Below are 27,657 nucleotides of genomic sequence, written 5' to 3' on the forward strand. Positions count from 1 at the left end.
TAGAGAATCACACATCCATGGGCTTCTAGCTACTTCCATCTGTTCTACCACCACTATCATCACAGGTTGAAAACCCAATCATCTAGCACAGGGTCAGCAAACTTTTCCTATAAAAGGATAAATAGTAAATAGTTTAGGCTTTGCAGTCCATATGGTCTCTGTTGGAACTTCTCAACCCTGCTATCTTAGGAGAAAGCAGCCACAGAGAGTATGTAAACAAATGAACATGGCTGTGTTTCAATAAAACTTTATTTACAAAAACAGATAACAGGCCAGATTTGGCTGCCATCCAAATTTTCTAGTACTTGAGGTTCTTCTATTGCATTTCTTAAGACTTCATCCAATTTTATTCTTTAAAAAAGAGAGAGGGAGAGAGAGGCTCTGGGAGAGACTGTAGTGGCCTATGTAGTTTCCATGGGGACTGAAGATGGCACCAGGAGGTGAGTTTCCAGAGGGAAATGGCTGGTGTTCACCTCCACCACTTGAAATCCTGTTCTTTCTGAACAGGTGGTATTATGCTACCCCATTTCTTGCTGGAATTCTTCATATTTCTGTATAAAGCTCTCCTGCTACTATATCCAATGGCCAATATAGTACTAGGTGTGGTGATGCTTCTTTACCTTGGAATTGAAGTATTTCGACTATTTTTTGATACAAAGGGAAATGGCTGCCAATTAAAGATGCCACTTGGTATTAGCATGGCCTTGAACCTTCCCATCTGACATGATGGCCTCCTATTATCTGCTGCTGCCTGGAAGCCATTCTGAACAGCATCTCGCTCTTCTGTGTTTCAGAGCTGCTGCTTGAGGTGCTCACCCTGACTACTCTTTCCAGTATGGACAGGACTAGAAGTACAAAAATTTCAACCAGTAGCCCTCAGTGGGCTGAGACCACAGATACTTCTGGTCTTTATCCACACCAGAGAGAATTCATGGGTCAAGTTGTCCTGAAAGGTTGCAGCTTTTCCTTAGCACAGACATTTGGGCAACAAACTGAGCATGACACCACCAGGTATCATCTTCCTAACCAAGACCATCAGTCTAAGAGACTGTTCACTCCAGTGTCAGGGAGGAGCAAGGCTGTCCTATCCCGGCCCTTGTCAGAACCAGTTCCCTGCGGTCCTCAAGTTCTCTTTGATCCTCAAGGCCAGAGCATCTTGTGTGGACCATGGAGGCTCCCCATATGTGCCATACCACACCTGTCTCAGAAGCAGAGAGCCTCAGGATGCTCTGCTCCTAGAGTGACACAAAAGCCTCTCACCTCAGTCCTCAGAGACCAAGCTCTGAAACCTTTTTGGAGCTCACACTCTTATTGTTCTACTCTTATCATAGAATAAACATTATTTCATAATAAATGTGCATTTACTGTCCAAAAAACCAACAATGAAGGATTTTCTCTATGACTCTGAGTGTGTGTCTAAGCAGACCAAAGTCTATTCGATTAAACCAGTGGTTCTCGAATTTGGCAATGTCTGGAGACCAGGGTTAGCCTCGTGGGTGAATATGTTGCACAGTCGAATGGGGTACCATAAATAGAAGGGCCCCAGCCCCACACTTGACTTAATGCTCTGCTGTCACTATCTTGAAATTCTCAATAGTTTTTATGCAAGAGGCCCCACATTTCTGTTTTGCACCAGGCCCCACAGATTGTGTTGCCAGTCCTGCAGGAAACATAGAAAACATCAGAGATTGTCACACGTGGGGAGGTGCGGCCGGCATCCTAGCGGGTCAAGGCCAGGGATGCCACTCAACATCCTAGAACTCATAGTACAACCCCCACAAAATGGTATTGAAATGTCAGTAATGCCAAGATTGAGACATCCTGGGTGTGACCACGTGAAATCACCGATATTCTGCTATCTTTGACCTACAGGTAAAGTCATTTGATATGGTGCAGCATCATGGAACTATGCTTTACGTCTTTGAAACTCTTATTTTATCAAAACATATACAGACCAGGAAAAAAAAAAAACCTGTTTAAATGTTTAAATCTGCCCCCAATTCGTGTCCTTGTGTGTTTATTTTTCCGTTTCCTGGCTTTTGCGGGAAGTAATAAATGCAAGTGGCACAAATATTTAAGATTCTGAAACATTCTAGGTAAAAGTGTATCTCCTGCCTGTCCTGTCTCCAGTCCCTGCTGCCCTTTTCAGTGCAACCCCATTTATCATTTTTTCACCTGTCCCCGCAGACATTCTATAAATGGGGCATTCTGCACATGCAGTTCTGCTCCTCTTTTCCTTAGGATGTCCCTTATCGGTGCACCTAAAATGTTCATCAGTGATCCCCTGTGCCTGGTCCCAGCCTGCTTTGTTTCCCATTTTTCTGGGGCCACCTACTTCAGTAACGAGGACCCCAAACATTCCAGAGTCTTCTCCAGCCACTCTTCTTCCTGATACCAGCTTATTGGATTCCCTTACTCCCTCATCTTTTGAAGTCCTGGCTGAATAAAAAAATAACATTCCATCTTCCATTTCCTAATTTCTCTCCCTCGGTGCTCTTTGTCACAGAATGTATGATTGCTCTATTTAAAGTCTGCTGGGACCCAGCGCCTGTCAACGTTGCTGAACAGAATAAAAAGCTCTTGAGCTTGATTCAGGCCAAACCTATACATAGACTTGACCCTCCTTTCTGTTCCAAGAAGAGCAGGAAAGAGCCGGATGTTGGAGGCTCTAACTTCCCTCGTATTGATTTTGACACGCAGAGTAAAGGGGGGGGCCTCCTCTCCCTCCGCGTGACAGCATGAGTGTATGTGACCACACGTTTGCTCATAAATTATTAATACCACCTTTGAATCAAAAAGGAAAAAGACAAGCAAAAGCAACCAGAAAAGCAGAAGCAGGCAGAGAACACCAGTTCAAGAGAACTATGAATTATTTAGAGGTATTTAACCACTGTGTTGATGCAAGGGCAACATTTCTAGTTGGGAGAAGTGAGAAGCCTGTAGGACAATGGGGCTGCAGCCCCAGCCAGCAGCATGTGGCTGCCGAGAGGACAGCAAGTCCCTGGGAACCTGTCCTACCTTTTCTTCTCAACCTTCCATCTCTCACGGCCACCATACTTTGTCTCCCAGAAGGAAGGCTGCAAACTCTGGTTTCCTCTGGTCCTCCAAGGAGGTGACAATGGGGCGCCCCAGGAATGGTCATCCCAACTGCCTGATGATGGAGGTGGCAGAGAGAAGGCCGGGCCCCACCTATGCTGATGGGGAAGTGTGGTCTTAGAAACCCAAGCAGGTCTGGCGATCACCTCCCCCAGGCACTACTTGTGATCCTGCCCCAGACAGGATCTGGGGCTCTGGGGCTTGAAGGAAGGCCCTCCACCAGCTCTCCTGGTTTACCTTTTCCATCTTCCAGCACTTTTTTGTCCTTCTGGGCACCATTGGGTTTGTCCTAGTCGTGGCCACATTCCTGTCTAAATGAATGTCTTGAGATGGTGATGTTGGGGAGACAGGTGCAAGGTAAGCTAGGGTAAAAGAATGGAAAGTAAGCTTTTGGGATGGTGAAGTAGTCTCAATGTTAAGTTCCCAGATTCGTTGCCCTAGAAAACGAATTTGGGGAGGGGGTTGGTAATAAAATACGTATAACATACAATTTACCATTTTTACCTAATTTATCAACTTTAGCCATTTCAAAGCATACAGTCCAGTGGCATTAAGTGTGTTCACATTGTTGTGCAAACTTCACCACCATCTGTCTCCAGAACTTTCTCATCCTCCCAAACTGCTCCCCACTCTCCCTTCCCCCACCCCCTGGCATCTGGCATCCTTTCTCCCTCTGTTGCATTTGGCTACTCCAGTTACCTCATGCACATGGAATCATACAGTATTTGTCCTTTTGCGACTGGTTGATTTCACTTAGCATAGTGGCCATCTATGGGTCCATCTATGCTGGGTCAGGATCTCATTTTTGGAACATTCTGCTCAACATCTCATCTTCTAACCATGAGGAGCGTAGACTCTGGAGTTCCTAGAAAGGGGGACTTTGTCTAACCAAACCTGCAGTATGTATTATCCCAGCTTGTATAATACTTATTTCGTTATTGCTTCATCAGATTCTACAGGGCATTTTTAGGGAACCATCCTGTAGGGGTCTGTGATATTTTACAAATCATGCCCAGTGCCCTTCAGAATGCTACATACGTATATTATTCCTGCCTAGATGAATCGATGAGTGGATGCGTACTCCTCATATGTCTTGAGCTGACCTGTTTGAGTGCTGCAATAGTCACGGTCCTCCAGAGAAATGAAACCAGATATATACAAGCAGAGATTTATTTTTAAAAATTGGCTCACATGATTGTGAGGGCTAGCAAAAAATTTTGCCAGGCAGGCCAACAGGCTGGAAACTCAAGCAGGGTTTCTCTGTTTCAGTGTTGAGGCAAAGCTTCTTATCCCTAAACCATCTTTCCTCTCGATGAAAGGAAAGGAGGTCGGATGAGGTCCACCCACATCACGGAAGACACATTCTTTAAAGTCAACTGAATGCAAATGTTAAGCATATCTAAAAAATACCTTCACAACAGCATCTAGACTAGTGTTCGGCCAAACTGGACACCATAACCTAGCCAAGTGGACACACAAAATTAGCTATCATAAACACATACCTCCCAAATCAAGAAATCTGTAAAAATGCAAGTTACTATGGATACTCCTAAAAGGGAGGGAAATAAGGATATTAAAGACTGACAACTATTAAAAATAAGATTACTATGAACTTGTAATCACAAAGTCTGGAGTTGGGATGTTGTTGCTATTTATATCGTGCTCACTTACAGAAAATATTTGAAGAATCAGAGTCAAGAGCAAAAATCCAGAAATTGTCAAGAGAACTAAAATTGAGCTTCACCGAATATTCACTCTAGTGAGTAATAAAATCACATATTATTTTATGTTTACTAACCCACAGGATTTGGGGAGCTAGGAAGATTTGATTTGGAAACCACTCTTTCATATCAATAAAATCCAGGACTAGAGAGAGAAATTTACTGAAGATCATACCGTGTGAAGCCATGGGCCTCAGCTGCTCTGCAACCAATCCACACAGTCAAGGCCCCCCGACCTTTACTGAGCACCTACTGCATGCCAGGTTTTCTGCCAAATACCTTGCTAGGTACTGGCAACATGTGCCAGGCTTTTTAAAATCACTACTGTCACAATGCTACTTTCAGGAATGTAACTATTGCCCCTGATTTCCAGAAGAAAATAGTAAGCTGTAGAACATAGGGGATTTGCCTGAGGTCACAAAGCTATCAGGCCAGCTGTTGGAATTTGAACCCAGGCAGCAAGGGCCTGAGTATATGTTCTTGTCCATCATATGATACTGTTTGTAGTAGGGAAAATAAAAGCACATACAAAGGCTTTCAGGTTTTGCTTTATTAATGTGTTAGGAGGGACAATATGAGACAGGAGTCTTAGAACGTGCCTGGCAGTTATGAAGCTAAGACACGTGAGCAGAGAAGTTGGGCGTGGGTAAATTCAGATTTTGTGAGAACTGACACTAATGTAATCTGGGGAGTGTCCTTTAAAATACAAAGTTAGGAACACAAATATAGGTGCCAAAATGAATAGTCACTTAGCACAAGAAAACACCACACCGTAAATTTTTAAAAGTTGATCAACTACTACAAACATTACACTATCAAGAAAGAAAGAAAGAAAGAAAGAAAGAAAGAAAGAAAGAAAGAAAGAAAGAGAATTACTTCTTTCATAATTTTTCGGATCCACTTCTACAATACTTTTATCCCTATATATTTGTCCTGCCCACTCTTTGGCTGCCTCATCCAATGACAATGCAATTATTATTTTTTTTTTTAAAGAGAAAATGGATAATGTAGTCCTTCTTCTGACATGGATGATCGAAATTTTATTTTTATTCTTAACAGTTTAGAACAAATTCTTTGCACTTCCCGCTAATTTCTGGTGTGGTCATGTAGATTTCAGGATTTTTGTCAAAACTGAGAAAACCTCTGAAAGTTTATATATGAGCTGTGAGATTTCAGGATATTTCAAGTATTCTTAGGCAATGACTAATCTTGCAGTCCTCAAATTCTCTGAATTGATGAAACTTATTAACCAGTTTGCTGTTGATTCCCTCATTATAATGTGTTGTAAGTTTAAATTACATTGTTGATGTCAGTATTTTGAGGCAAATCAGTAAGAAACTTAAATCTTTTCCCAGTGTGTTCAAATGATTAACTCCTCTTATTAACAGGTTTATAAAAAAAAATCTGAGGATTTAGTCATCACTTCCATTAAAAACAGAATATCTTTCTCTTAATGAATTTCTGCCTTTGACATATCTTTTTTAAAGTTTTACAATTTTTTAATGTCAGGATGATTTCTATTGATTTCATTTTTGTAATCATATTTTGTATATAATCCATTAAGTTTGCCTGAATTTGCTCTCAGTTCTTTTTTGACTTGGTTTTGCATTTTCATTTTTTATTTGTTCTTTTGAGTAGAGTTGATACATGATGTTACATTAGTTTCGGGTGTGCAGCATAAGGATCCAGTTTCTCTATACTTTTGTTGCTCCCAGTTCTTTAATAAATTTAAAGATGACACAATACGTTTACTTTCATCCAAATTAGAAGTCTGTGATTTCTCACTTTTATTGAAGTGTTCCAAAGCATCTCTCCAAATTCTAAGAAAAATGCATATTGAAGGTTTGTCAATGTTTTGAGAAAGCTTTGTGCCCTTCGTTTATGTTCAATCTCCTTTTCCAAGTCTTCAAAAATATATTTTTAGGGCTCTTGACACATCCTATACTGCAAAGCTCGAACAGCTTCATCGTGGGCAGACGTTCTCATGACACTTAAACTCCTGAAAGAGAAACCCAAACTTGGCCAATCCGAAAAGAAGACATGTAACAGAGACATCTGGGGTGGCTCAGTGGTTGAGTGTCTGCCTTTCGGTCAGGTCATAATCCCAGGGTCCTGGGATCGAGTCCCGTATCGGGTTTCCCGCAGGGAGCTGTTTCTCCCTCTATGTCTCTCTTTCTCTGTGTGTCTTATGAATAAATAAATAACATCTTAAAAAAAAAAGAGGAAGAAGAAGAAGACATGTAACAGATTCAACAAAGGAAGTAGTCAACAACTTTAGGCATGTCAAGGGCAGCAGGGAACATGACCAAGACTCCTGATTGCAGTGAAAAAAAATTTATTTTTTGCAAATTTACAAAAACCTATGACTATGTGAACATGTTGGTCTCCCCCTGGTCCTTAAAAGGACCCTGAAACAGAATCTGCAAGGTGGAGAGGAGGTATCCCAACAAGGATGGGATGAAGAAAGACAGGGTTCAAAGGACTGTGGACAGATCGAGGATGCTGACAAAGCTCGCTCTGTGGGTGATGAGATGCTCAAGAGGGTTTGGTGTTTTTCTCAAATGTATGGCAGAAGGGAGAATGGGAGGTGAGTATTTAGTGGGTACAGTATGAGTTAGGGAAGATGAAAAAACTCTGGAGATTTACAGTGGTGATGGTTACACAACATGAAGGTACTCAATGCCCCAGGACTGAACACTCATGAACTGCTACAGTGATAAGTTTCATGTTATGTATATTTCACCACACCGAAATAAATTTTAGTATCAGTACATTTTCAAATTTTAACAATTTTTTAATTGAGATCATTATGGATTCACAGTTGTAAGAAATAATATGGAAAATTTTCTGGGGCACCTGGCTGGCTCCAGTCAGTAGAGCATACAACTCTTGATCTCCGTTGTGAGTTCGAGCCCCACATTAGGTGTAGAGATTACTTAAAAATTAAAAAAAAAAAATCTTATACTTTACCAAGTTTCTCCCCTGGTAATTTTTTTGCAAGACTCTAGTACAATATCATAGTCAGAATATTAACACTAATAAAATCAACATACTTGGATTCCCCAGTTTTACTTGTGTGTGTGTGTGTGTGTGTGTGTGTGTGTGTGTTCATCTCTGCAATCTTATCACCTATGTAGGTTCTGGTATCCACCACCACAGTCAAGCTATGCAACAATCCCAATGCTACAGGGACCCTTCATGCTGCCCTTTTGTGATAATGCCCACACCCCTCCAACCCTGCTCTCCATCCCAAACCCCAGTCCTCCATTTATAAAATGTTATCATTTCAAGAATGGTATGTAAATGGAATCGTACCTTCATCTCATTCATACACAGCTTCTTGGCTTGGCCTTTTAGACTCAGCTAAATTTCCTAGAGATGCATCCAATCTGGTAAACGTATAAGTGGTTGGCTCCTTACTATTCCTGGGTGGTGCTCCATGGCACAGATGTGTCCCAGTTTTTTAACCACCTTTTGAAGGACACCTGAGCTATGGAAGGACAACTTGGGGCTATTACAAATAAAGCTGTTCTCGATGTTTGTTTATCGGTTTCTGGGTGAAGGTGAGTTTTTATTCTTCTAGAGTAAATGCTCAGAAGTGCATTTGCTGGGCTTTCTGGTAAGTGCACGTTTGTTTGTTTGTTTATTAAAGATTTTATTTATTTATTTGAGAGAGAGAGAGCACAAGCAGAGGGGAGGGGGCCGAAGGAGGGGGAGAAGCAGGCTCCCCACTGAGCCAGGAGCCTGATGCAGGGCTTGATCCCAGGATTCTGGGATCATGACCTGAGCTGAAGGCAGACATTTAACTCACTGAGCCACCCTGCCCCCCCTCCCCCCCAGCATGTTTGGTTTGTTAAGAGACTACCCAAATATTTCCAAGAGGGTTTTCCAGAGTGTGTTTTTCAGAGCTGGTCCATTCTACATTCCCCAACGCGACGTATGAGCGATCCAGGTTGGCTGCATTCTCACCAGCATTTGGTGATGTCACTATTTTTGTGTTACCCATCCTGATAGGTGTGTAGTGGTGTCTTGTGATTCCGATGTGCATTTCCCAAATGACCACGGAGGTTGACCATCTTTTCATGGGGTAGGGTGTTAAGCACAGGAGTAGGGTGGCAAATGGGCACTTCCGAAAGGTTGCTCTTGGAAGGGATTCCAATAGTCCCTGATAACGGCCACTGGGGGCCTGAGCCAGTACATGACAGCCAAAGGACAGAGAAAGGTGGGCATGGGGGATTCCAAAAAGGCTTTCAGAAGTAAAATGGGCCAAACGTAGTGACCAGGACAGGGGGAGGTGACTTCCTGCTGAAGAAGAGGAAGAAATCCAGAATAGAATTTGGTCTGGAAATGTTGAGTTTTGCCTCCAAAATATCCATGTAGCTCAGAGCATTTGGATGTAAGTGTTCAAAATCAGGACTGAATCTGGGCTGAAGACAAGGATTTGTAAGCTCCTCGATTTCCATCACTGAACCCAGCTGGGGAGGGGCCTGATGTCTTTGAATTTCGAGTCTACTGGTTGCCCTGGTAGGCAGGCGGTGGGCCCCGGGCATCTGGGGACAGAGGCAGAGGACCTACACACCAAGCATTCCCCAGAGCACATGACACACCTCACACACCTAAGTGCTATTTTCCAGTTATATGTAGATTGGGTTGTACTTTCACAAATCATTTTAAGAATTTAATTTTAGATTTTTTCATTATGACTATTTTTTGGATAATAAAAGCACTCAAACTATAAAAGTGTGCAGAATGTTTAATCAGCTGAAGCAGCCGTGACTTCAGGATAGTTCATCTTCCCAGACACCGGGGGTCTCCACGGCTCTGAAGCACCAGCTCCCAGGTCCCCTGGATATTCTTTCACTGAAGGCAATCTTCCACCTGCTTTCCTGGACGACTCCCTGCCCTTCACCTGCCCCCCAGGCTTTCCTGTTCCTCTGCAGGGAACAGGTGGCTGCAGACCTTCCTGTTGGACTTGAGAATCTCCCTCCCCAGTCTACCCCTTGCAGTACCCCGCCTGCCCCAGGGCTGACCCCTCTGAGTTGTGCCTGGACCCCCCTCTGCGAGGCATGCACTGCCAACCCCCAGCCCTCTGGGAAAGATGCTGCCAGCCACGCATCCCAGGAGCTTTCTGCACTGCTGTGAGGTCTCCTTTGTTACCTTTACGAAGACTGTAATATTACCTTCTGATCTCCAAAAGTACACCTGCCCCGCACACCTACCTTCACCCCCAGCTCTGTAGTATGAAAACCAGCAAAGCCACCAAGATGGGCAGAAAAGCAAACCATGGGGTCTCCATAGGACTCAGTGCCACAGAGCACCAGGCGGTGCCTATCGACGTATAACACAGAAAACGGGGAAGTTGGCTGAAACACAGTGACTGTGGATTCCAGCCTTGCCTCCCGTATCTCATAAGATTAAATATAATTCCAAAGAAATTGAGGTTATCTTTGAGAGGGAAGGAGGGAGGGAGGGAGGGAAGAAAAAATGGGCTTGACCTGTTCTATTACTGAATTGCAATCACTGATCCTTTGTGACACAGAAGCCATAGGTCACATCCAAAATCTTACTGCAGACCCAAGGGGATTGTTCTCCCAGAAATATGAGACTGGCCTCTTATCTCGTAATAACACCCCTAACGTCTCCGCGCTGAGAATTAGCAAGGATGATGACACGGAGAGCGACAAGGGGACCCCTGTCTGCCATCGTTCTGCATCCATTTAACTGGTTCTGTATGTTTTCCAGCTGACTCCGACAGCTCTGTCATGCTTTTCCAACGACGGGAAAAATCGGGAAGATTCGATTTACTTATATTTATTTTTTTGCCTTATTTTCAGCATTTTCTAAAATTAAAAATCCAATGTCCAGACCCCAGTTATTTAAAAACAGGCCAGTTAACTTCCGCTGCCTAAAATTTCCCTGGAGGCCCTGAGATTCCTAAAATGAAGCCATCTGAGGAAGCTGGGAGGTAGGGAAGGAGAGAAAAAGAAACAGTCATTGAGGAGATTCTGCTCTTACTTTGCCTACTTGGTTTTCCTTCCGGAACCTTCTCAGGCCTGGGATCAGAGAACTTCACACCACCATCCCCCACACCCCATGCTACCTCCCATAGCTATGTCAGCCCAGGAGCCAAGAGGAGGCCCACCAGAAGTGGGGAGCACTGCTGCCTCCTCACTATGGGTGAGGAAAAGACCTTCTTGGCAACTGAAATGAGTTGATGTCACCCTTTTGGGGCTCACTGCAAAAAGTCCCCTGGGATCCCCATTAAAACAGACCATCATAGGCACAATTACATGGAGAGCCTATCCATGAAATCAGTAGATCCAATGATTTAATTTGGAAGCTCACAGATCTTTTGAGAAAAAAAAAAAAAAGGAAAAATACACATTCACTAGCTCTTCATTGTGCCAAGAAAGGATATTTTTGAAACAACTACTTTCTACTAGCACATTTTTAAAGAAAGAATGCTTTAACTCAGGCACATACGTGCATGCACACACATGGAGAAAGAGAAACCCTCCAGAGTAAAGCATAGCCCGTGAGTTGACAATGAACCTCAAGCTTTCTGAAAAGCCAACCACTGTTCCAGAAGCCTTGGTTTGGGGTAGAAGCTTCGGGTCTCCCCTCCCTTGGCTGTGTGTGGGAACCTAGCCTATCTCTCCATCTTCTCTCAGCGAAGATTAGACAGTTTGAGGGTCCCAATGTTTTCTTGTGAACTTCTCTGGGAAACGTCCATGAGAAGGAATCAACTCCTCTGAAAGCCGTCCCCTCCCTGGAGAAAAAGCAGACAAATGAAAGACTAATGACCAAAATCTTGTGGCCATTACTCATCCGTTGTTGGGCACCGCTTCAGTGTGGGTTTCCCAGACCGGTGTACGCCTGAAGCTTTAACTTCCATGGGGACAGAGGCCTGGCCTTAGCCCTGTGGTGTGGCTGGCTCGGGTGTCAGCCGTGGAAGGAAGGCCTCCTGCTTTCATCTTACCATAAGGCCTACGTTGCTCCAAATGCCCCACAAAGACCCAGCACGGCATCTCAAGACCTCGACCAGTCCCCAAAACTTCAGTGCTCAATGGATACCCCTCGGATTGCAGTGTAGTTGGCTTGACACAGATCTACAGAATGGAGAAATGGATGCCTTCTTTCTGATGAAGATCCTGATGCTCCAACTCTGTGCTAGGCAGGCGGTGAGGGGCTTTGTCATCCCAAAGCAATTTGTAAGGGATTGGAAGCCTTTGAAAGGGGAACCTGCCTGTGACCAGAGTTGTATCACACTGGCCTCTTAGTCACAGTTGAATTTCTTCACAAATGCACGTTTCTAGCATGGGCCCTGACCAATTTAAATTCTAATGGGAGGAAGGATGAGGCCTCTTGGGAGACTGGCATGCAAGGCGAGAATCAATTTCCTTCCTGCCTGCCAATATTCTCTCACCTGAATATGTGCCTCTGAGGATGAAAGAGGAAACTGACCACCAAGAAATAACATAGGGAGGTGAAGCTCATTTTGAAAAGGGGACAAGCGGGTGGACAGGCCATCAGAAACAGACAAAAGACATAAATACAAATACAAAGGGCCAGCAAATAGATCTAAAATATTTAGCACCGTTGGTAACTTTTTAAAAATGTGAATTGACACAGTGAGATTTGGTGAGTGATACAGTGAGCGCACTTTTAGTGCATCCAATTGGCAAAATAATGTTACAATAGATCTTGCTTCCTAAGTTCTGAGGAAACCCACCCCTTAGGAGAAACAGAAACAATGGCTGTTTTTCTGGAAGCCAGTTTTAATTCACAGGGCAAACCTCAGGAACCCGCATATCCTCCAATACTTCACCTGCATAAATGTATTCTAGGAAATAATGAAAAATGTCATATAAAAAAAAAGAAAAATGTCCAGAGATATCTTTATGTAAGGATGGTCTCTAAATATCCCAACAGCAGGAGTTGATTAAATCTGCTTTGGTATACCTAAGTGATGGAACAGGGGAAGCTTACATGATATGGTAGCTGTTCATTTGTTGAAAGGGAAAGCAGTTTAAAATATACCGTTAAGTTATAAAAGAGTTTCAAGCATAGGAAGTGTTGGGGCACCTGGGTGGCTCAGTCGTTTGAGCACCCGATTCTTTTTTTTTTTTTTTAATAATTTTTATTTATTTATGATAGTCACAGAGAGAGAGAGAGAGAGGCAGAGACATAGGCAGAGGGAGAAGCAGGCTCCATGCACCAGGAGCCTGATGTGGGATTCGATCCCTGGTCTCCAGGATCGCGCCCTGGGCCAAAGGCAAGCGCCAAACCACTGCGCCACCCAGGGATCCCGAGCACCCGATTCTTGATTTCAGCTCAGGGTGGTGAGATCCAGCCCCGCGTGTGGCTCTATTCTCAGCATGGAATCTATTTGTCCCTCTCCTTCTGCTCCTCCTCCCATTTGTGATCTCTCTCTGTCTCATATAAATAATCTTTTAAAGAAAGAATAGTAAATGTACATTCTTTTGTGTTAACTCATCATTTCAATAATAAATATTACTAAGCAAGAAGAATGCATCAAAGATCAAGATGGATCATTTCCTACTCTTATAAAGATTGCATTTACTGGGATGATGGGGACTGAGGATTGGATAACAATAAATAAGTTGGTGAGACAATTATCATAATGTGAGAACTGCTATGCAAGGAATTAGAGTAGCTGACATACTAGTGATGTTTCCAAATTTTAAACTGAAATCTGAATAAGAGAAGGATAAAGTAGAGTGGTCCAGGCATAGAAAACAGCTTGTGCAAAGGTCCTGAGGCAGGACTAAGCTTTAGATGACGTGTTTAGATCTAGCCAGACCATGTAGGTAAAGCTAAGTGAGAGAGAGGCAGAGTGGTCAATGAGGCCAGAGAGGTGGTAGGGGCTGGATCATGTGGGGTTTAGTAAACCAGAGTAAGGAACTGGGATGTCATTCTAGGTGCTATGGAAAGAAATCCAGGTCTCAAACAGGAAGTATGATCGCATCAATGTTACTAAACTTCACTCTGGCTGCTGTGAGAAAGAATAGATTTAAAAGGACAAGAATGGGGGATCCCTGGGTGGCTCAGCTGTTTAGCGCCTGCCTTTGGCCCAGGGCCTGATCCTGGAGACCTGGGATCAAGTCCCATGTCAGGCTCCCTGCATGGAGCCTGCTTCTCCCTCTTCCTGTGTCTCTGCCTCTGTGTGTGTGTGTGTGTGTGTGTGTGTGTGTGTGTGTGTGTGTGTCATGAATGAATAAATAAAATCTTTTTTAAAAATAAATAATAAATAAAAGCACAAGAATGGAGTTAGTACCAACAGTATTTGCTAATGGATGGATGACTCTGAAGACTTCACCTTCATTCTTCTGGTTCCCCTCAGATGCCTCCAGCTCCACTTCCAGTCCTTTCCTGCCAAGGTTCATCTGTACCTCCTGCCTCTGGGTTCTGTGGGATGACTGGCACCATAAACTAAATCTCCCTTTCCTCAAACTACCTCGGCTAGTTTTCATTCCTTGCTAGCTCAACTGAGGCCATCAAGCACCTGCTGTGTTACAATCCTCCCACAGCCCTTCAGGATGGCACAGCAGTTGAAACAAGCAAAGCTCAGAGGGATGAGGTAGCCCGCCCAGTTCAGAGTGGCAGAGACTCAAGCCCAGGTCTTCAGGGTCCAGAGTCAGTATGCCCTCCTCTCTGCCATGCTGGATTACCAACATATCCCCAAATGCTAGTTGAGTAAGAAATATGGCTAGGTAAGCCCCGAAATGTCAGCTCCTTTGTAACACAGAAGGAGCACAATGGCTGCCTAACTACACTAATTTCCCAGCTTCCCTTGCAGCTAGGTGTGGACATACAACTTTCTCCAGTGGAACATTAGAAGAAATGATGATGCAAGCAGAAGCCGTGGCTCCTCTGCACTCTTTCCCCTTCCTACAGGCTGCAAGCCAGGCTTGGCAGTAAGCCAGCTTCAATTATGCCAATCACAATAAGGCTTTGGAGAGATTGTGGAACAATGACTCAGAAGGAACCTGAATCCCTGAATGACCATGTGGTGCTAAGTCTGCCACCAGTCTGGAAAGCTCACCTGGCCTGGGTATGTGAGAGAGAAAAAATATCAACTTTAATCTTCAAGTCATGCTATTGTCAGGTCCCTTCACACAGCAGTCCAGCCTTGCCTTAACTAATACATCACCTCAACATGATTCATATATTTTAAATACCAGTGGCTTCTTTTGTTAAATAATAATTAAGCCCCTCAAACAGTACCTCCAAACAATACATAGATGCTTGAGTTTCCCCACTCTGGTCCATGGTCGAATTTGTCTAGTCTGTGGACTAGAGTCAATACCTTCAAAACCCAGTTTAGGGGCGCCTGGGTAGCTCAGTTGATTGGGCATCTGATTCTTAACTTTGGCTCAGATCATGATCTCGGGGTCATGAGATCAAGCCCCATGTTGGGCTCCAGGCTCATCAGGGAGTCTGCTTGAGATTCTCTCTGTCCGTCTGCCCCTCATCCCCATTTGCACACACACACTCTCTCTCTCTAAAATAAATATTTTAAAAATTTCAAAATTAAGGGAGTATCCGGGTAGCTCAATGGTTGAGCATCTGCCTTTGGCTCAGATTGTGACCAGATTGGTCCTGGGATCAAGTCCCACATTGGGCTCCCCACAGGGAGCCTGCTTCTCCATCTGCCTATGTCTCTACCTCTCTGCCTCTCTCTCTTTCATGAATAAATAAAATCTTTTTTTATTTTTTTTTAATTTTTATTTATTTATGATAGTCAGAGAGAGAGAGAGGCAGAGACATAGGCAGAGGGAGAAGCAGGCTCCATGCACCAGGAGCCCAACGTGGGACTCAATTCCGGGTCTCCAGGATCATGCCCTGGGCCAAAGGCAGGCGCTAAACTGCTGCACCACCCAGGGATCCCAATAAAATCTTTTTTAAAAAATTAAAATTAAAATTAAAAATTAGGGATGCCTGGGTGTCTCGGTGGTTGGGCATCTGCCTTCGGCTCAGGGCGTGATCCCACAGTCCCAGGATCGAGTCTCGCATCGGGTTCCCTGTGTGGAGCCTGCTTCTCCCTCTGCATATGTCTCTGCCTGCCTCTCTCTCTCTGTGTCTCTCATGAATAAATAAATAAAATCTTTAAAAAAAAATTAAAACTGAGTTTAAGTTGAAAACCAAAATCAACAAGACTGCAACCATGTGTGAAAGATTTTGTTTTACATGCCATTATTTATAAAAATATTTTAAGTTTTATACTCTTTCTTAATAAATGTTTAACAATTGATAGAGCAAAATTTTAAAATCATGCAATCTAATATTAGATCTGCTGGGAAAAGATTTTTTTTAGGGGGGGGGTAATTATTGAATTGAGCTTGTTCCAGAGAGGCCAGTCTGTGGGATCTGGCTCTCATATGTTAATGAATCAATTACTTTTTAAATGTGGTGGGTTAGTCAGGGAGCAAGCCAAAAACCCTAGTTGATTACTATGAGAATTTGTTTATATCAGCCTGTGAGCTTACTTCCCAAAAGGTCCAAATTTAGAGACCAATTTTAAGATCCCCAGAAATGTGTGACTCAGTTACTTCATAGTAAGTTCCACTGAATACTGAAATAAGCCCAGGATCTCCCTACACTTCTCCGTGGTTCGCAAAACTGACAAAGCTCTCCAAGTCCACTAGGAAAACAATCTGTGGACACTGGGTGCATTTGGCTGAAGGTCATACTCCACCAGCTTTGACAGCGCTATAGGTAGTGGAGCACAAGCTTGTTCCCCAGAGTGGCAAGTGTAGGCATTTCTGGCATAAGCCCATCAGGAAAGGTAGGGAAAGGACAGTAAGTAAAAGGGGGCCACATGTTTAGTGGGAAATGCACTGGTTTAGGATTCAGATGGATGTGGATTCCAATCCTGACTCTACTATACACTCATCAACTCGCTTAACTTTTTTGAACCTCAGTTCCCTATAAAATATGGATACTTATACCCACCCCATAGAGTGTTATGAGGACTGAGGAAGCACCTAAAACACATAGAGAATGTTCTGGCAGGCTTGGGACTCAGTCAATGACTGCAAAACAAAACCCAGGCTGATCCTGCCTCGAGATAAAGAAGTCAGCAAGCCTGCCCTCTTCACCAAGTCGCCATGAAGGAACACAGCATGCCAGCTGGCCTCAAGGTTTCTAAATTGTCAAGGACAGGCTTCTGTGGGTGCTGTTGTGGGGTGGGTAGATATGCTCGCTGACCACATTCCAGCTGTTCTCCTGCAACTGTGGCTGTCTAAACCTTCCAACTATTCTCATGGCTAAAGCAGCCAGCAAAGCACAGTCAAGGCCTCATGGAAAAGTCTGCTTTCCAGTCACCTTCTTCTGTTGTCCAAATTCATAAACGACTGTGAAGGACTGCCTTATTTGCTTTTTATTCCTGATGCTAATAATTCACTTCTTTAACAAAAATTTAAAAATTAAACCAAAAAAAAGCAAAAAACAAAACAAAACAAAAAAAATCCTTCATTTGTGTTGATTATGACCATTACCATTAGACAGCAAATGACTGGCCTAGAGGAAAGAAGGCCAGTGAATTAATTAGGCCTTCTTTTTATGATGGGCACAGGCACTGTGTTTTTAGCTTCAACACATGGACATAATATCAAATGGAAAATCAAGTAATGTTTTCATTTTTGAGGCTCCCTCCCATGCTGAGACTATGATGGTTGGTCCAATGTTCATCCACCCCTACTCCTTCCAAGCTTCTCCTCATGACCTCCTGGTCTCTGTAATGAGCACTTACTCCCTCTGACACTTTGATACCCCCCTATCTCCCAATGAAGCATCTGGGTCTTCCATCAGTCCCTACTTTCCCATATCCCCTTAGCACCTTAAGTTACACTCTCGATAACATTGTGCCAAGATTATTAGGGTCTTCTGCTGGCCTCACACCTCCTATTTTTCCAAACCATCTTCTATTGACCTACCAAAAGTGCAGCTTTAGCTGAATCATTCTGCATCTGCTCAATAACCCTCGCTGGCTCCCTATTGCTCATTCTGCAACCAAAGTCCTCCACAGTATGGCCCTAAACTCCCTTCTCTATCACATCTCTTCTCCAGTATCCACATTCCAACTAGATTTAATCACTCCTTATTGAACTTACCCACCTTTTGCCATCTCAATGCCTTTTTCATGTGATTCCTCTGCCTGGAATACTCACCTTCTTTCCCATTCACCCACACATGAAACTCAGATCCATCTATCAGAAACCATCTCAAGGGACACCTCTTTCACAAGGTATTCCTTCCAACTAGCAATCAACCTAACTCCTAAATCTCATGACCTTGTATTTGCACTTACTTTCTTTTTGTTCTTGTTCCCCTCTACCTTGCAGTGTCGACTCCTACATGTCCATGCTCAGGCACACACAACAACCCCCCTCGCCCACGCCACGCAGCCCTCCCACCGGACTGCCTGAGGGTGGAGGCTATGTTACTTAAGTAAATGCCTGCTACAGGGTCCAGCACAACACCGGCTGTGGAGGAGCTTCTTGACACCAAGCACGCCGGATTTGTAAGAGTAGACAATGCCTCTGGGAGCCTTCCAACCTGAGCAGCTTCTTTCTGTCTGTGCAAAACAAGCAAGTCTCCAGCACCCTTTCCCTTGTGGCGTCTCACTGAGGCCAAGTGTGGGACATAAGACAGCCCCTCCTTCTTTAACAGGCTACTCTGAGACCTTCTGACCTGCTTCTCCTTTAAGCTGTCTTTTACTTTTGAACCTGCACTTACCCAGGAAAACATAATGGGGTGATCCCCCCCCAATCCAAAAGGACAGCCCCACTGCTAGCCCTAAGTGAAGAGTTCTGCCAATTGGCTTCTCATTGTGCCATCTGCTGGGAGAATTCCTCAAACAGTTCCACCAGGAATCCACCTTCTGCGGGTGCATGCCTGGCCAGCAGGCGCCACCCCTCATCTGAAGCAGCCAGAGACAGCAAACTGCCCCATACCCTGGTAGTACCGGCTCCCTCTGCGCTGGGTGTGATGCCTCCTCCTACAGATCGAGCCCAGCAGCCCCACTGACCCTGCGCCCTTCTCTCCAGGCTAAAGCTCGCCCCATAATGTAAGGACTTCCAGAAGGGGCGTGGAGAGGGATCCAGCCACTGCACATATTCCTGACAAAAAAACAGAAACAGAGAGAGAGAGAGAAAAGGAAAGAGTGGCCAAGACAGGGTGGAAGCCCCAGCTCTCCCATTTTCCTATACAAATGTGAGGCCAGATTGTAACCTTTCCCTTGGCCTTTTCCTTGTCTGTGCGCAGGACAATAGAGAAACTAATAGGAACATGGCTCTTGCACTGCGTTAGGCATTCGTTCCCCCACCCCTTTTTTCTCAATGGCCTTACCTTTTTTCTTAACACTTGAACCCAGGTTAGTCTATTTCCTATTCCTATTTCTAAAGAATTCAGGCCCTCTGCAGTAAAGAAAGACAAGCATTCCCCAGAGCTTTATATTAGGAATGCTGCTAGATTGTTGGTTGAAAGCATGTACATTTGTTAATTTGCACTCTAAACACACCCCATGGTCTCATTTACCTCTGAGCACTCGTGTGTATTGCAACTACCTATGCACAGTTCCAACTTAATCAAATACTTAATGAGCAGCATTAATATTCGTTGTCTTCTCCACAGGAGCCCACGCTCATCGAGGTAAATATTGGCTGCCTCTACTGCCTGTGGTTGAGTTAAGAATTGTCTGTCCTCATCGAGTCAGTGAACTGCTGGTCCCCCAACGTGGGAAAACCCTGCTGGGTGCTCTCCAAAGGCTTCATTTTAAAACGAGATGTTTCCACTTAACAGATCTTTTGCCAACATCAAGCAATTTGGAAGAGCAGTATGAAATCCACCATCTGGGTGATAATCAGAGATTCTTGTAGATGCTATTACATGCCAGACGCTGGGGATGCAATGAGGACCTGCCCTCACGGTGCTTATGGTCTGGTGGGAGAGGCCTACACTTATGGAAAGGTCAGCCTAAGGAATACATTACTGAGAAGTGAGATCAGTGTTTGGCAGGAAAAGCATGGGGTGCTGGGAGAGCCATTCCCTAAAGAAGAGATATTGGAGTTGGGCTGAAATATGAATGTGGGGAGAGATTAGTTATTCACCCATTTTTAGGTCTGGAGCCCCCCCCCCCATACACACACATACACACACACACGCCAGCTGGGGGTGCCGGCACATGCACACACACGTACACACTTAGTACAACTCCATTTATTCCTGAAGAACCTAAGGCCCAGCAGAGCTCCATGTCTTGCCCAAGGTCAGGGCTAATTATAGAAACCGGCCATCCCAATATCTAATCCCTTCCTGCTAAATCACATGGATTTTATTTACATCCCCACCGTAGATTATTTCAATACATTTGGCCAATAAAACGCAGAATATTCAGTTAAAACCACATCCTTCTAGACCACAAGCATAAATAACGATCGTGTTTTAATGTGGATGATACCTCTTCATTTTGCAAATCCAAGTTCTCATCATATCAAAATCCAAGACAGTTTGTTTTCAGTAAGAACGGGAAGGTCATAACCCTGTCTAAAACGCACTGGCAAATCTCTCTAACCGTGCAATGCTAATTTGGGCGTGAGCTGTGTGTTTAGGCTGACTTCACGCCCCAGCTGGGGTTTCAGATTTGCACATGGCGATTGGGTGGCTTTTTACTGTTGCCCTGCGAGGATCTTTCCCTGGATGCCCGAAGCCTCTGGGGATTTACCGCTGTCCTCGCTGATGTGTGTGCCTGCGCTGCGCGGTGAAACATTCTTCTGAAAGCCTTGAAAAGCCCGTGAGAATCCACTTGCAGTCTGTGCGCTTGCACGGAAAAGCAAGGACTCGCAAGAACCGCAGAGGATCACAGTCTGACCCAAGGTTACCTCTGGGGAGCTGCTGCAATGGGGAGGGGATGTGATACGGTCTTCTTACTCTACACACGCCTGGGTTGGGGAGAATCGTACGCAAGAACGTACTGGTGTATGACACATTCAATACGCATATGTATTTAATGCATATATGTGTGTGTGTGTGTGTGTGTGTGTGTGTGTGTGTTACTTCCAAGAAAAATCATAAACAAAACTAACATCTCAACAGAACAAAGGTGCTTCTCCGCAGGGAGCAGAAGCGTTTCTTCTGGATGGAACTGTCCATTGCAGAAAGCTCAGAGTAACTCCGGATTGACCAGCCCAGAACTGAAGGTGGAAAACGTGCCCCCCGCAGCATCCCAGCGGGAAATTTGGAAAGTTGGAGGCGCCCCGAGGGTCGCCGCGCTCGCGGTCCGCGCCCGCCTTGCCGGGGCACCTGGGCAGGTCTTGACTTTACCGCGCGCGAACCGCCGCCCAACCCGAGCGGGTGCGGGAGGTGCGGCCGCGGCGGGGCGGGGCGGGGCGGGGCGGGGCGGGGCCCTGAGAGCGCGGCCCCCACCCCACCCCACCCCCCGCCCCCGCCCCCGCCCGCGTCCCCTCCCCCCAGCCCCGCCCGCGCTCGCCCCCCGCCCGCGCCCGGGGCGCCCGGCCCGCCCCCTCCCCTCGCGCGCAAACGAACCTCGCGACGCGCTCGGCGGCGGGCGGGGGCCGGGCGGGGGCCGGCGGGGGCCGGGCGAGGGAGGGGGCTGGCCCGAGCTGCCCGGCTCCGCAGTTGTCTCCGAGCGCGGGCTGTGCCGCCCGAGCCTCTGGGCTGCGGAAGCGCGGGCCGTTGGCTCCCGGGCCGGCTCCTCCAGGCGCTCGCAGGCATGCAGCCCGGGAGCAGGCGGCGCGCCCGGGGCCGCTGCTGAGCCGGCCGGGGCGGCGGGGAGCAGCGCCGGCCCAGCCCCTCCCACCTTGCCCCGGGGCCCACGGGCGGCGCCCCGCGCCCCCTCTCCGCGCGCAGCCCCGCCAGCGCCACCCCCCGCGGGCCGCAGGGGCCCATGCAGCCGCCAAGGTAAGCGCGGGCCGGGAGCGGGGCGGACCCGGCTCCGACGTCCCCGAGGCGCCCCGGCACCCGCGGGGCCACGGCAGTGCGGAGCCCCCAGCCCCGCGTCCCGTCTGGCTCCCGTCTGGCTCGCGTCCTGCTCGCCGCTCGCCCAGATTCGGAGCTTTGCTGCGCCTCGACCGCTCCAGCTCTTGGCAGCAGTAAAGTTTCTGTGGCTTAGTATTTGCGCTGTTTCCCTGAGATGCTCTCCGCGGGCCGCCGGCGGCGCGTGCTCGTGCTCGGGCTCGGGCTCGGGCGAGCCGGCGAGCGCCCCTGCGGCCGTGTGCGGGCCGGAGCGGGCCGGAGCGGGCCGAGGGCCGACCCGCCGTGCACCCCCACTGGCCCGGCCGCCCCGGGCCCCCTCCTCCTGCTCCCGCCTGGCAGCCTGCCCGGCAGCACGGTCGCGAGACGAGCGCCTGCTCCCGGGGGCTTGGGCGCTGCTCGGTCTGGACCCGGGTCGGAGCGGTCCCTAGAACCGCGCGCACCGGAGCGCGGGAGGGTCCGGGACCTGGGTGTGTGCTCGGGGATCGGAGCCCCGAGGGGCCCCGGCGCTCCTGAGGGGACGGCGTGGCGGGCGGGGCATGGACGCGGCTCCACGCCCGGCTCGCGCCGGGGCTCCGCCAGGGAACCAGCTGAAGCCGGGGCACAGGTGCATTCAGGGGGAGGGCCGACGGGAGGGAAGGGACGCTAGGTTGCAATTCTGGGTTGCATCCCGCTCGTGAAATTGCGTTAGATTTGCTCGGAGGCACAATCCGTTCCCCCAGATTGAGATTTTTAATAGGAGCCTGCGAGTTGCTATTATGTGGCGTGGTTGCGGAAGGCGTTGAATTGTGTTTATTTAATAAATCGGGTGCCTCGCGGACGGAGCAGGGGAAGTCGCGCCATCTAGCGGGGATGGCGAGCCGCGCGTCCCTTTTAGGCAACGAAGTTGTGTGTCCTCAAAGTGAGGAGGCTCCATCCAGCCCCAGGTAGAGAGGCGGGATGCGCTCCTCCTGGGAAGAGTCGTCCTGAGGGTCTCCACAGTCTGGTTGAGCGGGAGCGGCCCGACACCCCCAGCTCAGCGCGCCAAGCTCAAGGGACAGCACTGCAGGTTGTACTGCGGGGCAGGAGATCCATCACCTTCTCCATCTGGCTTTAGGGGCCACTAGCAAAAACATAAAATGTTAGCTGCCAGCTAAGTGGATCCCCGTCGTTCGACCATCTATTGTAGAAACAAAACAAAACAAAACAAAACAAAAAAACAAACGATGCATGGACCTCTTTCTCTTCTCCAGTGCATCACAGAGGGGTGATTTTTCAGGCAGATCTTGAGCCATGACCCCTAGGAAAGAGATCTGCGGTGAAGGGCAGCTGAAGGACGAGTTGGGAAAGGACCTCCTGCCAATCTGTGCAGGGACAGGACAGTACACCAAAATGAAAAATTTTAAACACATATAAAGGGTCTCCTGATGTTCCACTGCCATAGCAGGTGCCAGGCAAGCCCCCTCTATGAGGGCTAGGGGTCCCCAGTAAAAGATGAGGGGGGATGACTTTGCTGGGTGACAAGCAGAGCGGACAAAGGCTCTGGGTGGGGCACACACCCATCCAGGCGGACTCCACAGTCTCCGTGGCTGGTTTTTGCTGCCACCTTCCAGGCAGGATGATATTAGCAATGAGCGGATTCTCCCAGTACTAAGGGATACGCTGGTTCCTTGGAGAGCAGCATGGTGGTCCCCTTGTGGTGAAGACCATTGCCCCCTTGCAGTCCTCTTTGCTGTGGTGGTGGTGGTGGTGGTGGTGGTGGTGAGGGAGGTCCCAGATTCCTTTTAACAATAGCCTCATGCCTACCATTTCCCTCCCAGGTGATAGACAGCTCCTGGGTATCTGTGGATATAGACATGTGGATTGGTGGGTGGCGGATCTGCCTCCCCCGTTGTTGTCTCTACCCCTGCAAGTGTCTATTTAATAACCAGATTTGTAACAAAAAGGGTCTTGCGGTAACCTGGCATCTTATTCAAGGATGACTTATTCTCTGACCTTTGCTTAGAAACCCCTTACAAGGCATGATGACTGCTTTCCCCCCAGGGTGTGTCATAACACAGAATGGAGCCAGGAACAGGTCCTATTTGACAGGACCCTTGACTTGGCCCTTTGGCCACCCTGGGATGGGCCAAATACAGGAATTCTTAGATGAGAAGATGCAAAGTAAAATGAATAGGTACTCAACATCCCTAACATTGGGACAGGAAGTTTTTTCAAGCCACTGTCACACTGCTGCTCACCAGAACAGGTGCTGGCATTTCCATTTCTCTAAAGACACTCATGTCCAGAGCAGGATAGCTCAGGTTCTGCAAGTCAAAAGTGCCGTTTCCCCTTTGACCTTGCTACCAAATGAATTATACTCAAAGCACTTCGGCAGCCCAGGTGGCTCAGCGGTTTAGCGCCGCCTTCAGCCCAGGGCGCAATCCTGGAGACCCAGGATGAGTCCCACGTCAGGCTCCCTGCATGGAGCCTGCTTCTCCCTCTGCCTGTGTCTCTGCCTCTCTCTCTGTCTCTCTCTGTGTCTCTCATGAATAAATAAATAAAATCTTTAATAAATAAAAAATAAACTCAAAGCACTTGCTGTTACCAAGTGTGGCCCCCAAATGTGGTCATGCCTTAAGTGGTAGGATCACCAATCTCTTGAGAAGTCTGCCATCCAGGGAAAAGAGACGGGGATGTACCCAAGTGAAACTGAGCATAAACGATCTGGGATCACTGGAAACCAGTGCAGGCTCATTTGAATCTCTTGGTTCTATGAAAACAAGGCACCACTCCATAAAGATCATTGTTCTAGAACCTGACTTATAATATCCCAGAGGTCATTTCAAATAACTTTTAAGCGACTCTGGGTGTTTCTGTGGCTCTTTAAGGAGAATGGTGTTGCCTTTCAAACAACAGCCATTGTTTATTCATTCGAAGGACATAACATAAATTTGCCCCGAAGAAGGGAGGCTCCAGGCTCCCCCACCTGTCTGGTATCCAGCTCTATGCAAAGGACAGACTCCTTTTTGACCAAATGACAGTGGAATTTCAGCCTCCGATCCTTTCATAGCAATAGAGGTAGGAAGGAGCAATGAACAGGACAGTGGAAAAACTAAGGACTGCCTTACTCGATTGTGCATACAAGGTCAGGCCGAAGTCAGTTTCCTTGGTGATGAATAAACGTGTTTTAAAAGGATGCCCAGTTTCTTAGCTAGGTGTGACCCTATGAGTAGAGCCGAGGGGTCTTGAGGCAAGAATGCCTGCTGACATGTGAAAGTTTTTCTAATTCTAAGGGCAGTGAGAAGGCATTTTGAAACTGGGGCAGAGATTAACAAAGCAAATGCAAATACCTTTCATAGCCTCATTTAAAAAATTTAAAGTCACTGCTACTTTGACGAATATAAAAATGCCCTCTGTACTTACTTGTCTTATAAAATTATTATCACGTCCAGAGTAGGAGGGTGAAGAATTAAAGTGTAGCAAACACTGTTTATGCAGGAAAAAAAAAAAAAAACAAAGAGTCCAGTGAGTTTATTTCTTGTTTATCAATTGTCTGTTTAAAGCAGCGCTGCAAGATGAAGAACTTTCTAGAATCGGGATACTAGATTTGCCAGAGTCTGAAAAATCTGGCAAAAACTTGGAAACAAAAGATTCCATCGCCTGTCGGGTACATCAAGGCCTATAGATTCCGCAGCCTCCACAGGGCAGAGCAGAGATCAGCAGGTAGGAGTAAAAATGCCCTAAAACGTATTGATTTGTATCTGGGAGGCATTGTTTAGGGGTTACCAGCCCCCATGGCTGCAACTTGGGTTTTATTTTTCCATCCTCGGGAACTCTCCTACTCAAGGTCTTTGCAGCAGCTTGCCTGGCTGATAGCAGCAATTTGCCCTCTTTCCTGATAATGCTCAGCTCTTCTGCCCTCCTGAACACAGAGACCCTGGCCACATCCTCAAGAAACATCTCAGTACCATTTATTCTTTATTCTCAGCACACCATTCTTCTGAAGATGGGCCCAAACAATTTTTCACCCTCTTTTGGCACGGTGAGGACTTTTGTCTTGCTTGGTGACTTTTTGAAAGGAGCTCAGGTGGAAGCACACCGGCATACAAAGACTTACCATTATGGCCTCCTAAACATTCCTGTCAGAGGCGTCGTCGGCCACAAGGCAGGCACTCCACTTTTACACATTTGGCTCATCTGTGCCATGGTGTGTCTCTGCCCAGCCAGTTAGCTGTTTAAAAACCACGATGCCTCATTGTGCCAGGTGCTTCCACAAAGTTCTATGCTCTCTCTCAAAGTCTAATCCTCTTTTGCGATCACAAGGTGTTGCTGGTTACCTCCTGATGGGATGGATGCCATATTACTTGGCAATCTGGGAGGCTTGCTCAGAAAACACCTGCTGGGCAAAAGTGACTTTGAGATTTGCTGCCAGTGTGCATTTTCAGCGCCTAATGCTGGCATCCTGGAGAAGAGACTGCTCTCACAGGAACATCTCCCTTGAGCTGCTGAGAGCTTAAGCTACACCATGGTGTTGCTACCTCTGCAGCCGTTTTGTTGGGGGGATTTTAAATCGATCATAGCCCCTTGGTCAAGTGCATGCCCTGGACAGCAGCCACAGAGTCCCAAGCAAATATAAGTCCTAATGACTTCCACAATGGCCTTTGTGATAAAGAGTCTCCCCTGACTCCCAGGGCTGTCCCTTGACGCGCCTCTTAGAAAAGACCCTCATGGGGCTCACCAAAAACCCACTCTTTTGTTTTGAATTGACCAATCTGGCCTTAGCACAGAAACCCTCAAACGCTCTACCCGTGGACCCTAATAAAGGCTTGAGCCCCGGTCCAGCCTGTCTCTGCACTCTCCCTTGACCCCGACTCCATGGGGTCCCTCCAAGTGTGTGCCATGCTCTTCCTTTAGGATCTGTTAATAATAAACTTCTCTATTTCAATTTCTCCTGTAGTCTACCTTTGAACCATGGCTCACCATCCAGCACCCTGTGCTCTCCTTAACAAGTGATAATTTGACAGAGTCTCATAACAGAAAAACACATGGAAATGCATATCTCTTTCACAGAATCATAAACACTATAGGGTTTCCTCAAAACAATTGGTACTTTGGAAACAATAAGAATTAATGTTTGTTTGAAAGTGTGGGCATATAATATACTTTCAGTTAAATTTAATTTAATGTCCATATGGAAAGAGGTAGAGCATAAATATAATTTATTATATTTATAATAATAATAAATAAATATTACATTTTCTCAGATTGGCTTCCATTTATGCAAGAGAGGCAAAGCAACAAGAAAGGTAGAGTTTAGAGACCAGGCTTACCTGTAGGCACTATGAGGTTCACAATGGCCTCCCCTCAGCGGGTCCGGACCTGCCAGTAACCCCTCACTGTTACGTTTGGCAGGTCATTTTGTTCCAGAACAAGGGATTCGTGGGACATTAATTACTTATGTTGCTTCACATCCTTTAGTGCAGCCAAGCAGTTTGATATTCACATTTCAGAATACTGAGTTCAAAATGTGTCTTTAAGTATCTCAAGAGCATATGGTAAGGTAAAGCCAGCTGCCACCCTTTCCTCGGCTGTGAGGGTTTTAGCTTGCTTTTATTTTTCTCTGCTGCGATCTCTAAGCTCCCAAGTGTCTGATTTCTTTATGAGTAAATGGATGCTATTGGCAGAATCTACTTCAGGCGTAGTTAGAAATATATTACCTTTCCTGAGCCTGGGCCAGGAGTCAATGAGGATAAAGCACACCCACGCCAAGATGGCACCCAAGCCTTCCCTTTCTGAGGCAGTGACCAATCTCTAGGGGCAGAAGCACACTAGTTTTGAATTTGAGACAGGGTTCGAATGGCTT

The 27,657-nt window shown here is 46.6% G+C and overlaps 1 protein-coding gene, 1 long non-coding RNA gene and 1 pseudogene across 4 annotated transcripts in view; 2 read left to right on the forward strand and 1 right to left on the reverse strand.

The window, feature by feature from the left end:
* The window catches only part of LOC140595465 (uncharacterized), a 47,376-nt gene extending 25,923 nt beyond the window's left edge, over positions 1-21,453 (reverse strand). The window contains exon 1 of the long non-coding RNA XR_011997096.1: positions 21,387-21,453. This is a non-coding gene — a long non-coding RNA (uncharacterized lncRNA). The remainder of the gene's footprint in view (positions 1-21,386) is intronic.
* LOC140595392 (transmembrane protein 216-like) lies at positions 609-9,846 on the forward strand (annotated as a pseudogene).
* Positions 21,454-21,508: 55 nt separating the features above from the next.
* The window catches only part of RGMA (repulsive guidance molecule BMP co-receptor a), a 44,573-nt gene continuing 38,424 nt past the window's right edge, over positions 21,509-27,657 (forward strand). The window contains exons 1-2 of one of the 3 annotated variants that reach the window (XM_072737208.1): positions 21,601-21,761; positions 25,361-25,517. Coding sequence is in view for 1 of the 3 variants with exons in the window: in XM_072737207.1 (XP_072593308.1) it covers positions 21,748-21,761 (14 nt within the window). In the remaining 2 variants the exon portion in view is untranslated. Of the gene's footprint in view, positions 21,762-25,357; positions 25,518-27,657 lie in introns of those variants that run through there. The other 2 variants (XM_072737207.1, XM_072737209.1) reach the window with 2 other exon arrangements.

The sequence above is a fragment of the Vulpes vulpes genome, chromosome 14, assembly GCF_048418805.1.
Source record: "Vulpes vulpes isolate BD-2025 chromosome 14, VulVul3, whole genome shotgun sequence".
NCBI lineage: Eukaryota > Metazoa > Chordata > Mammalia > Carnivora > Canidae > Vulpes > Vulpes vulpes.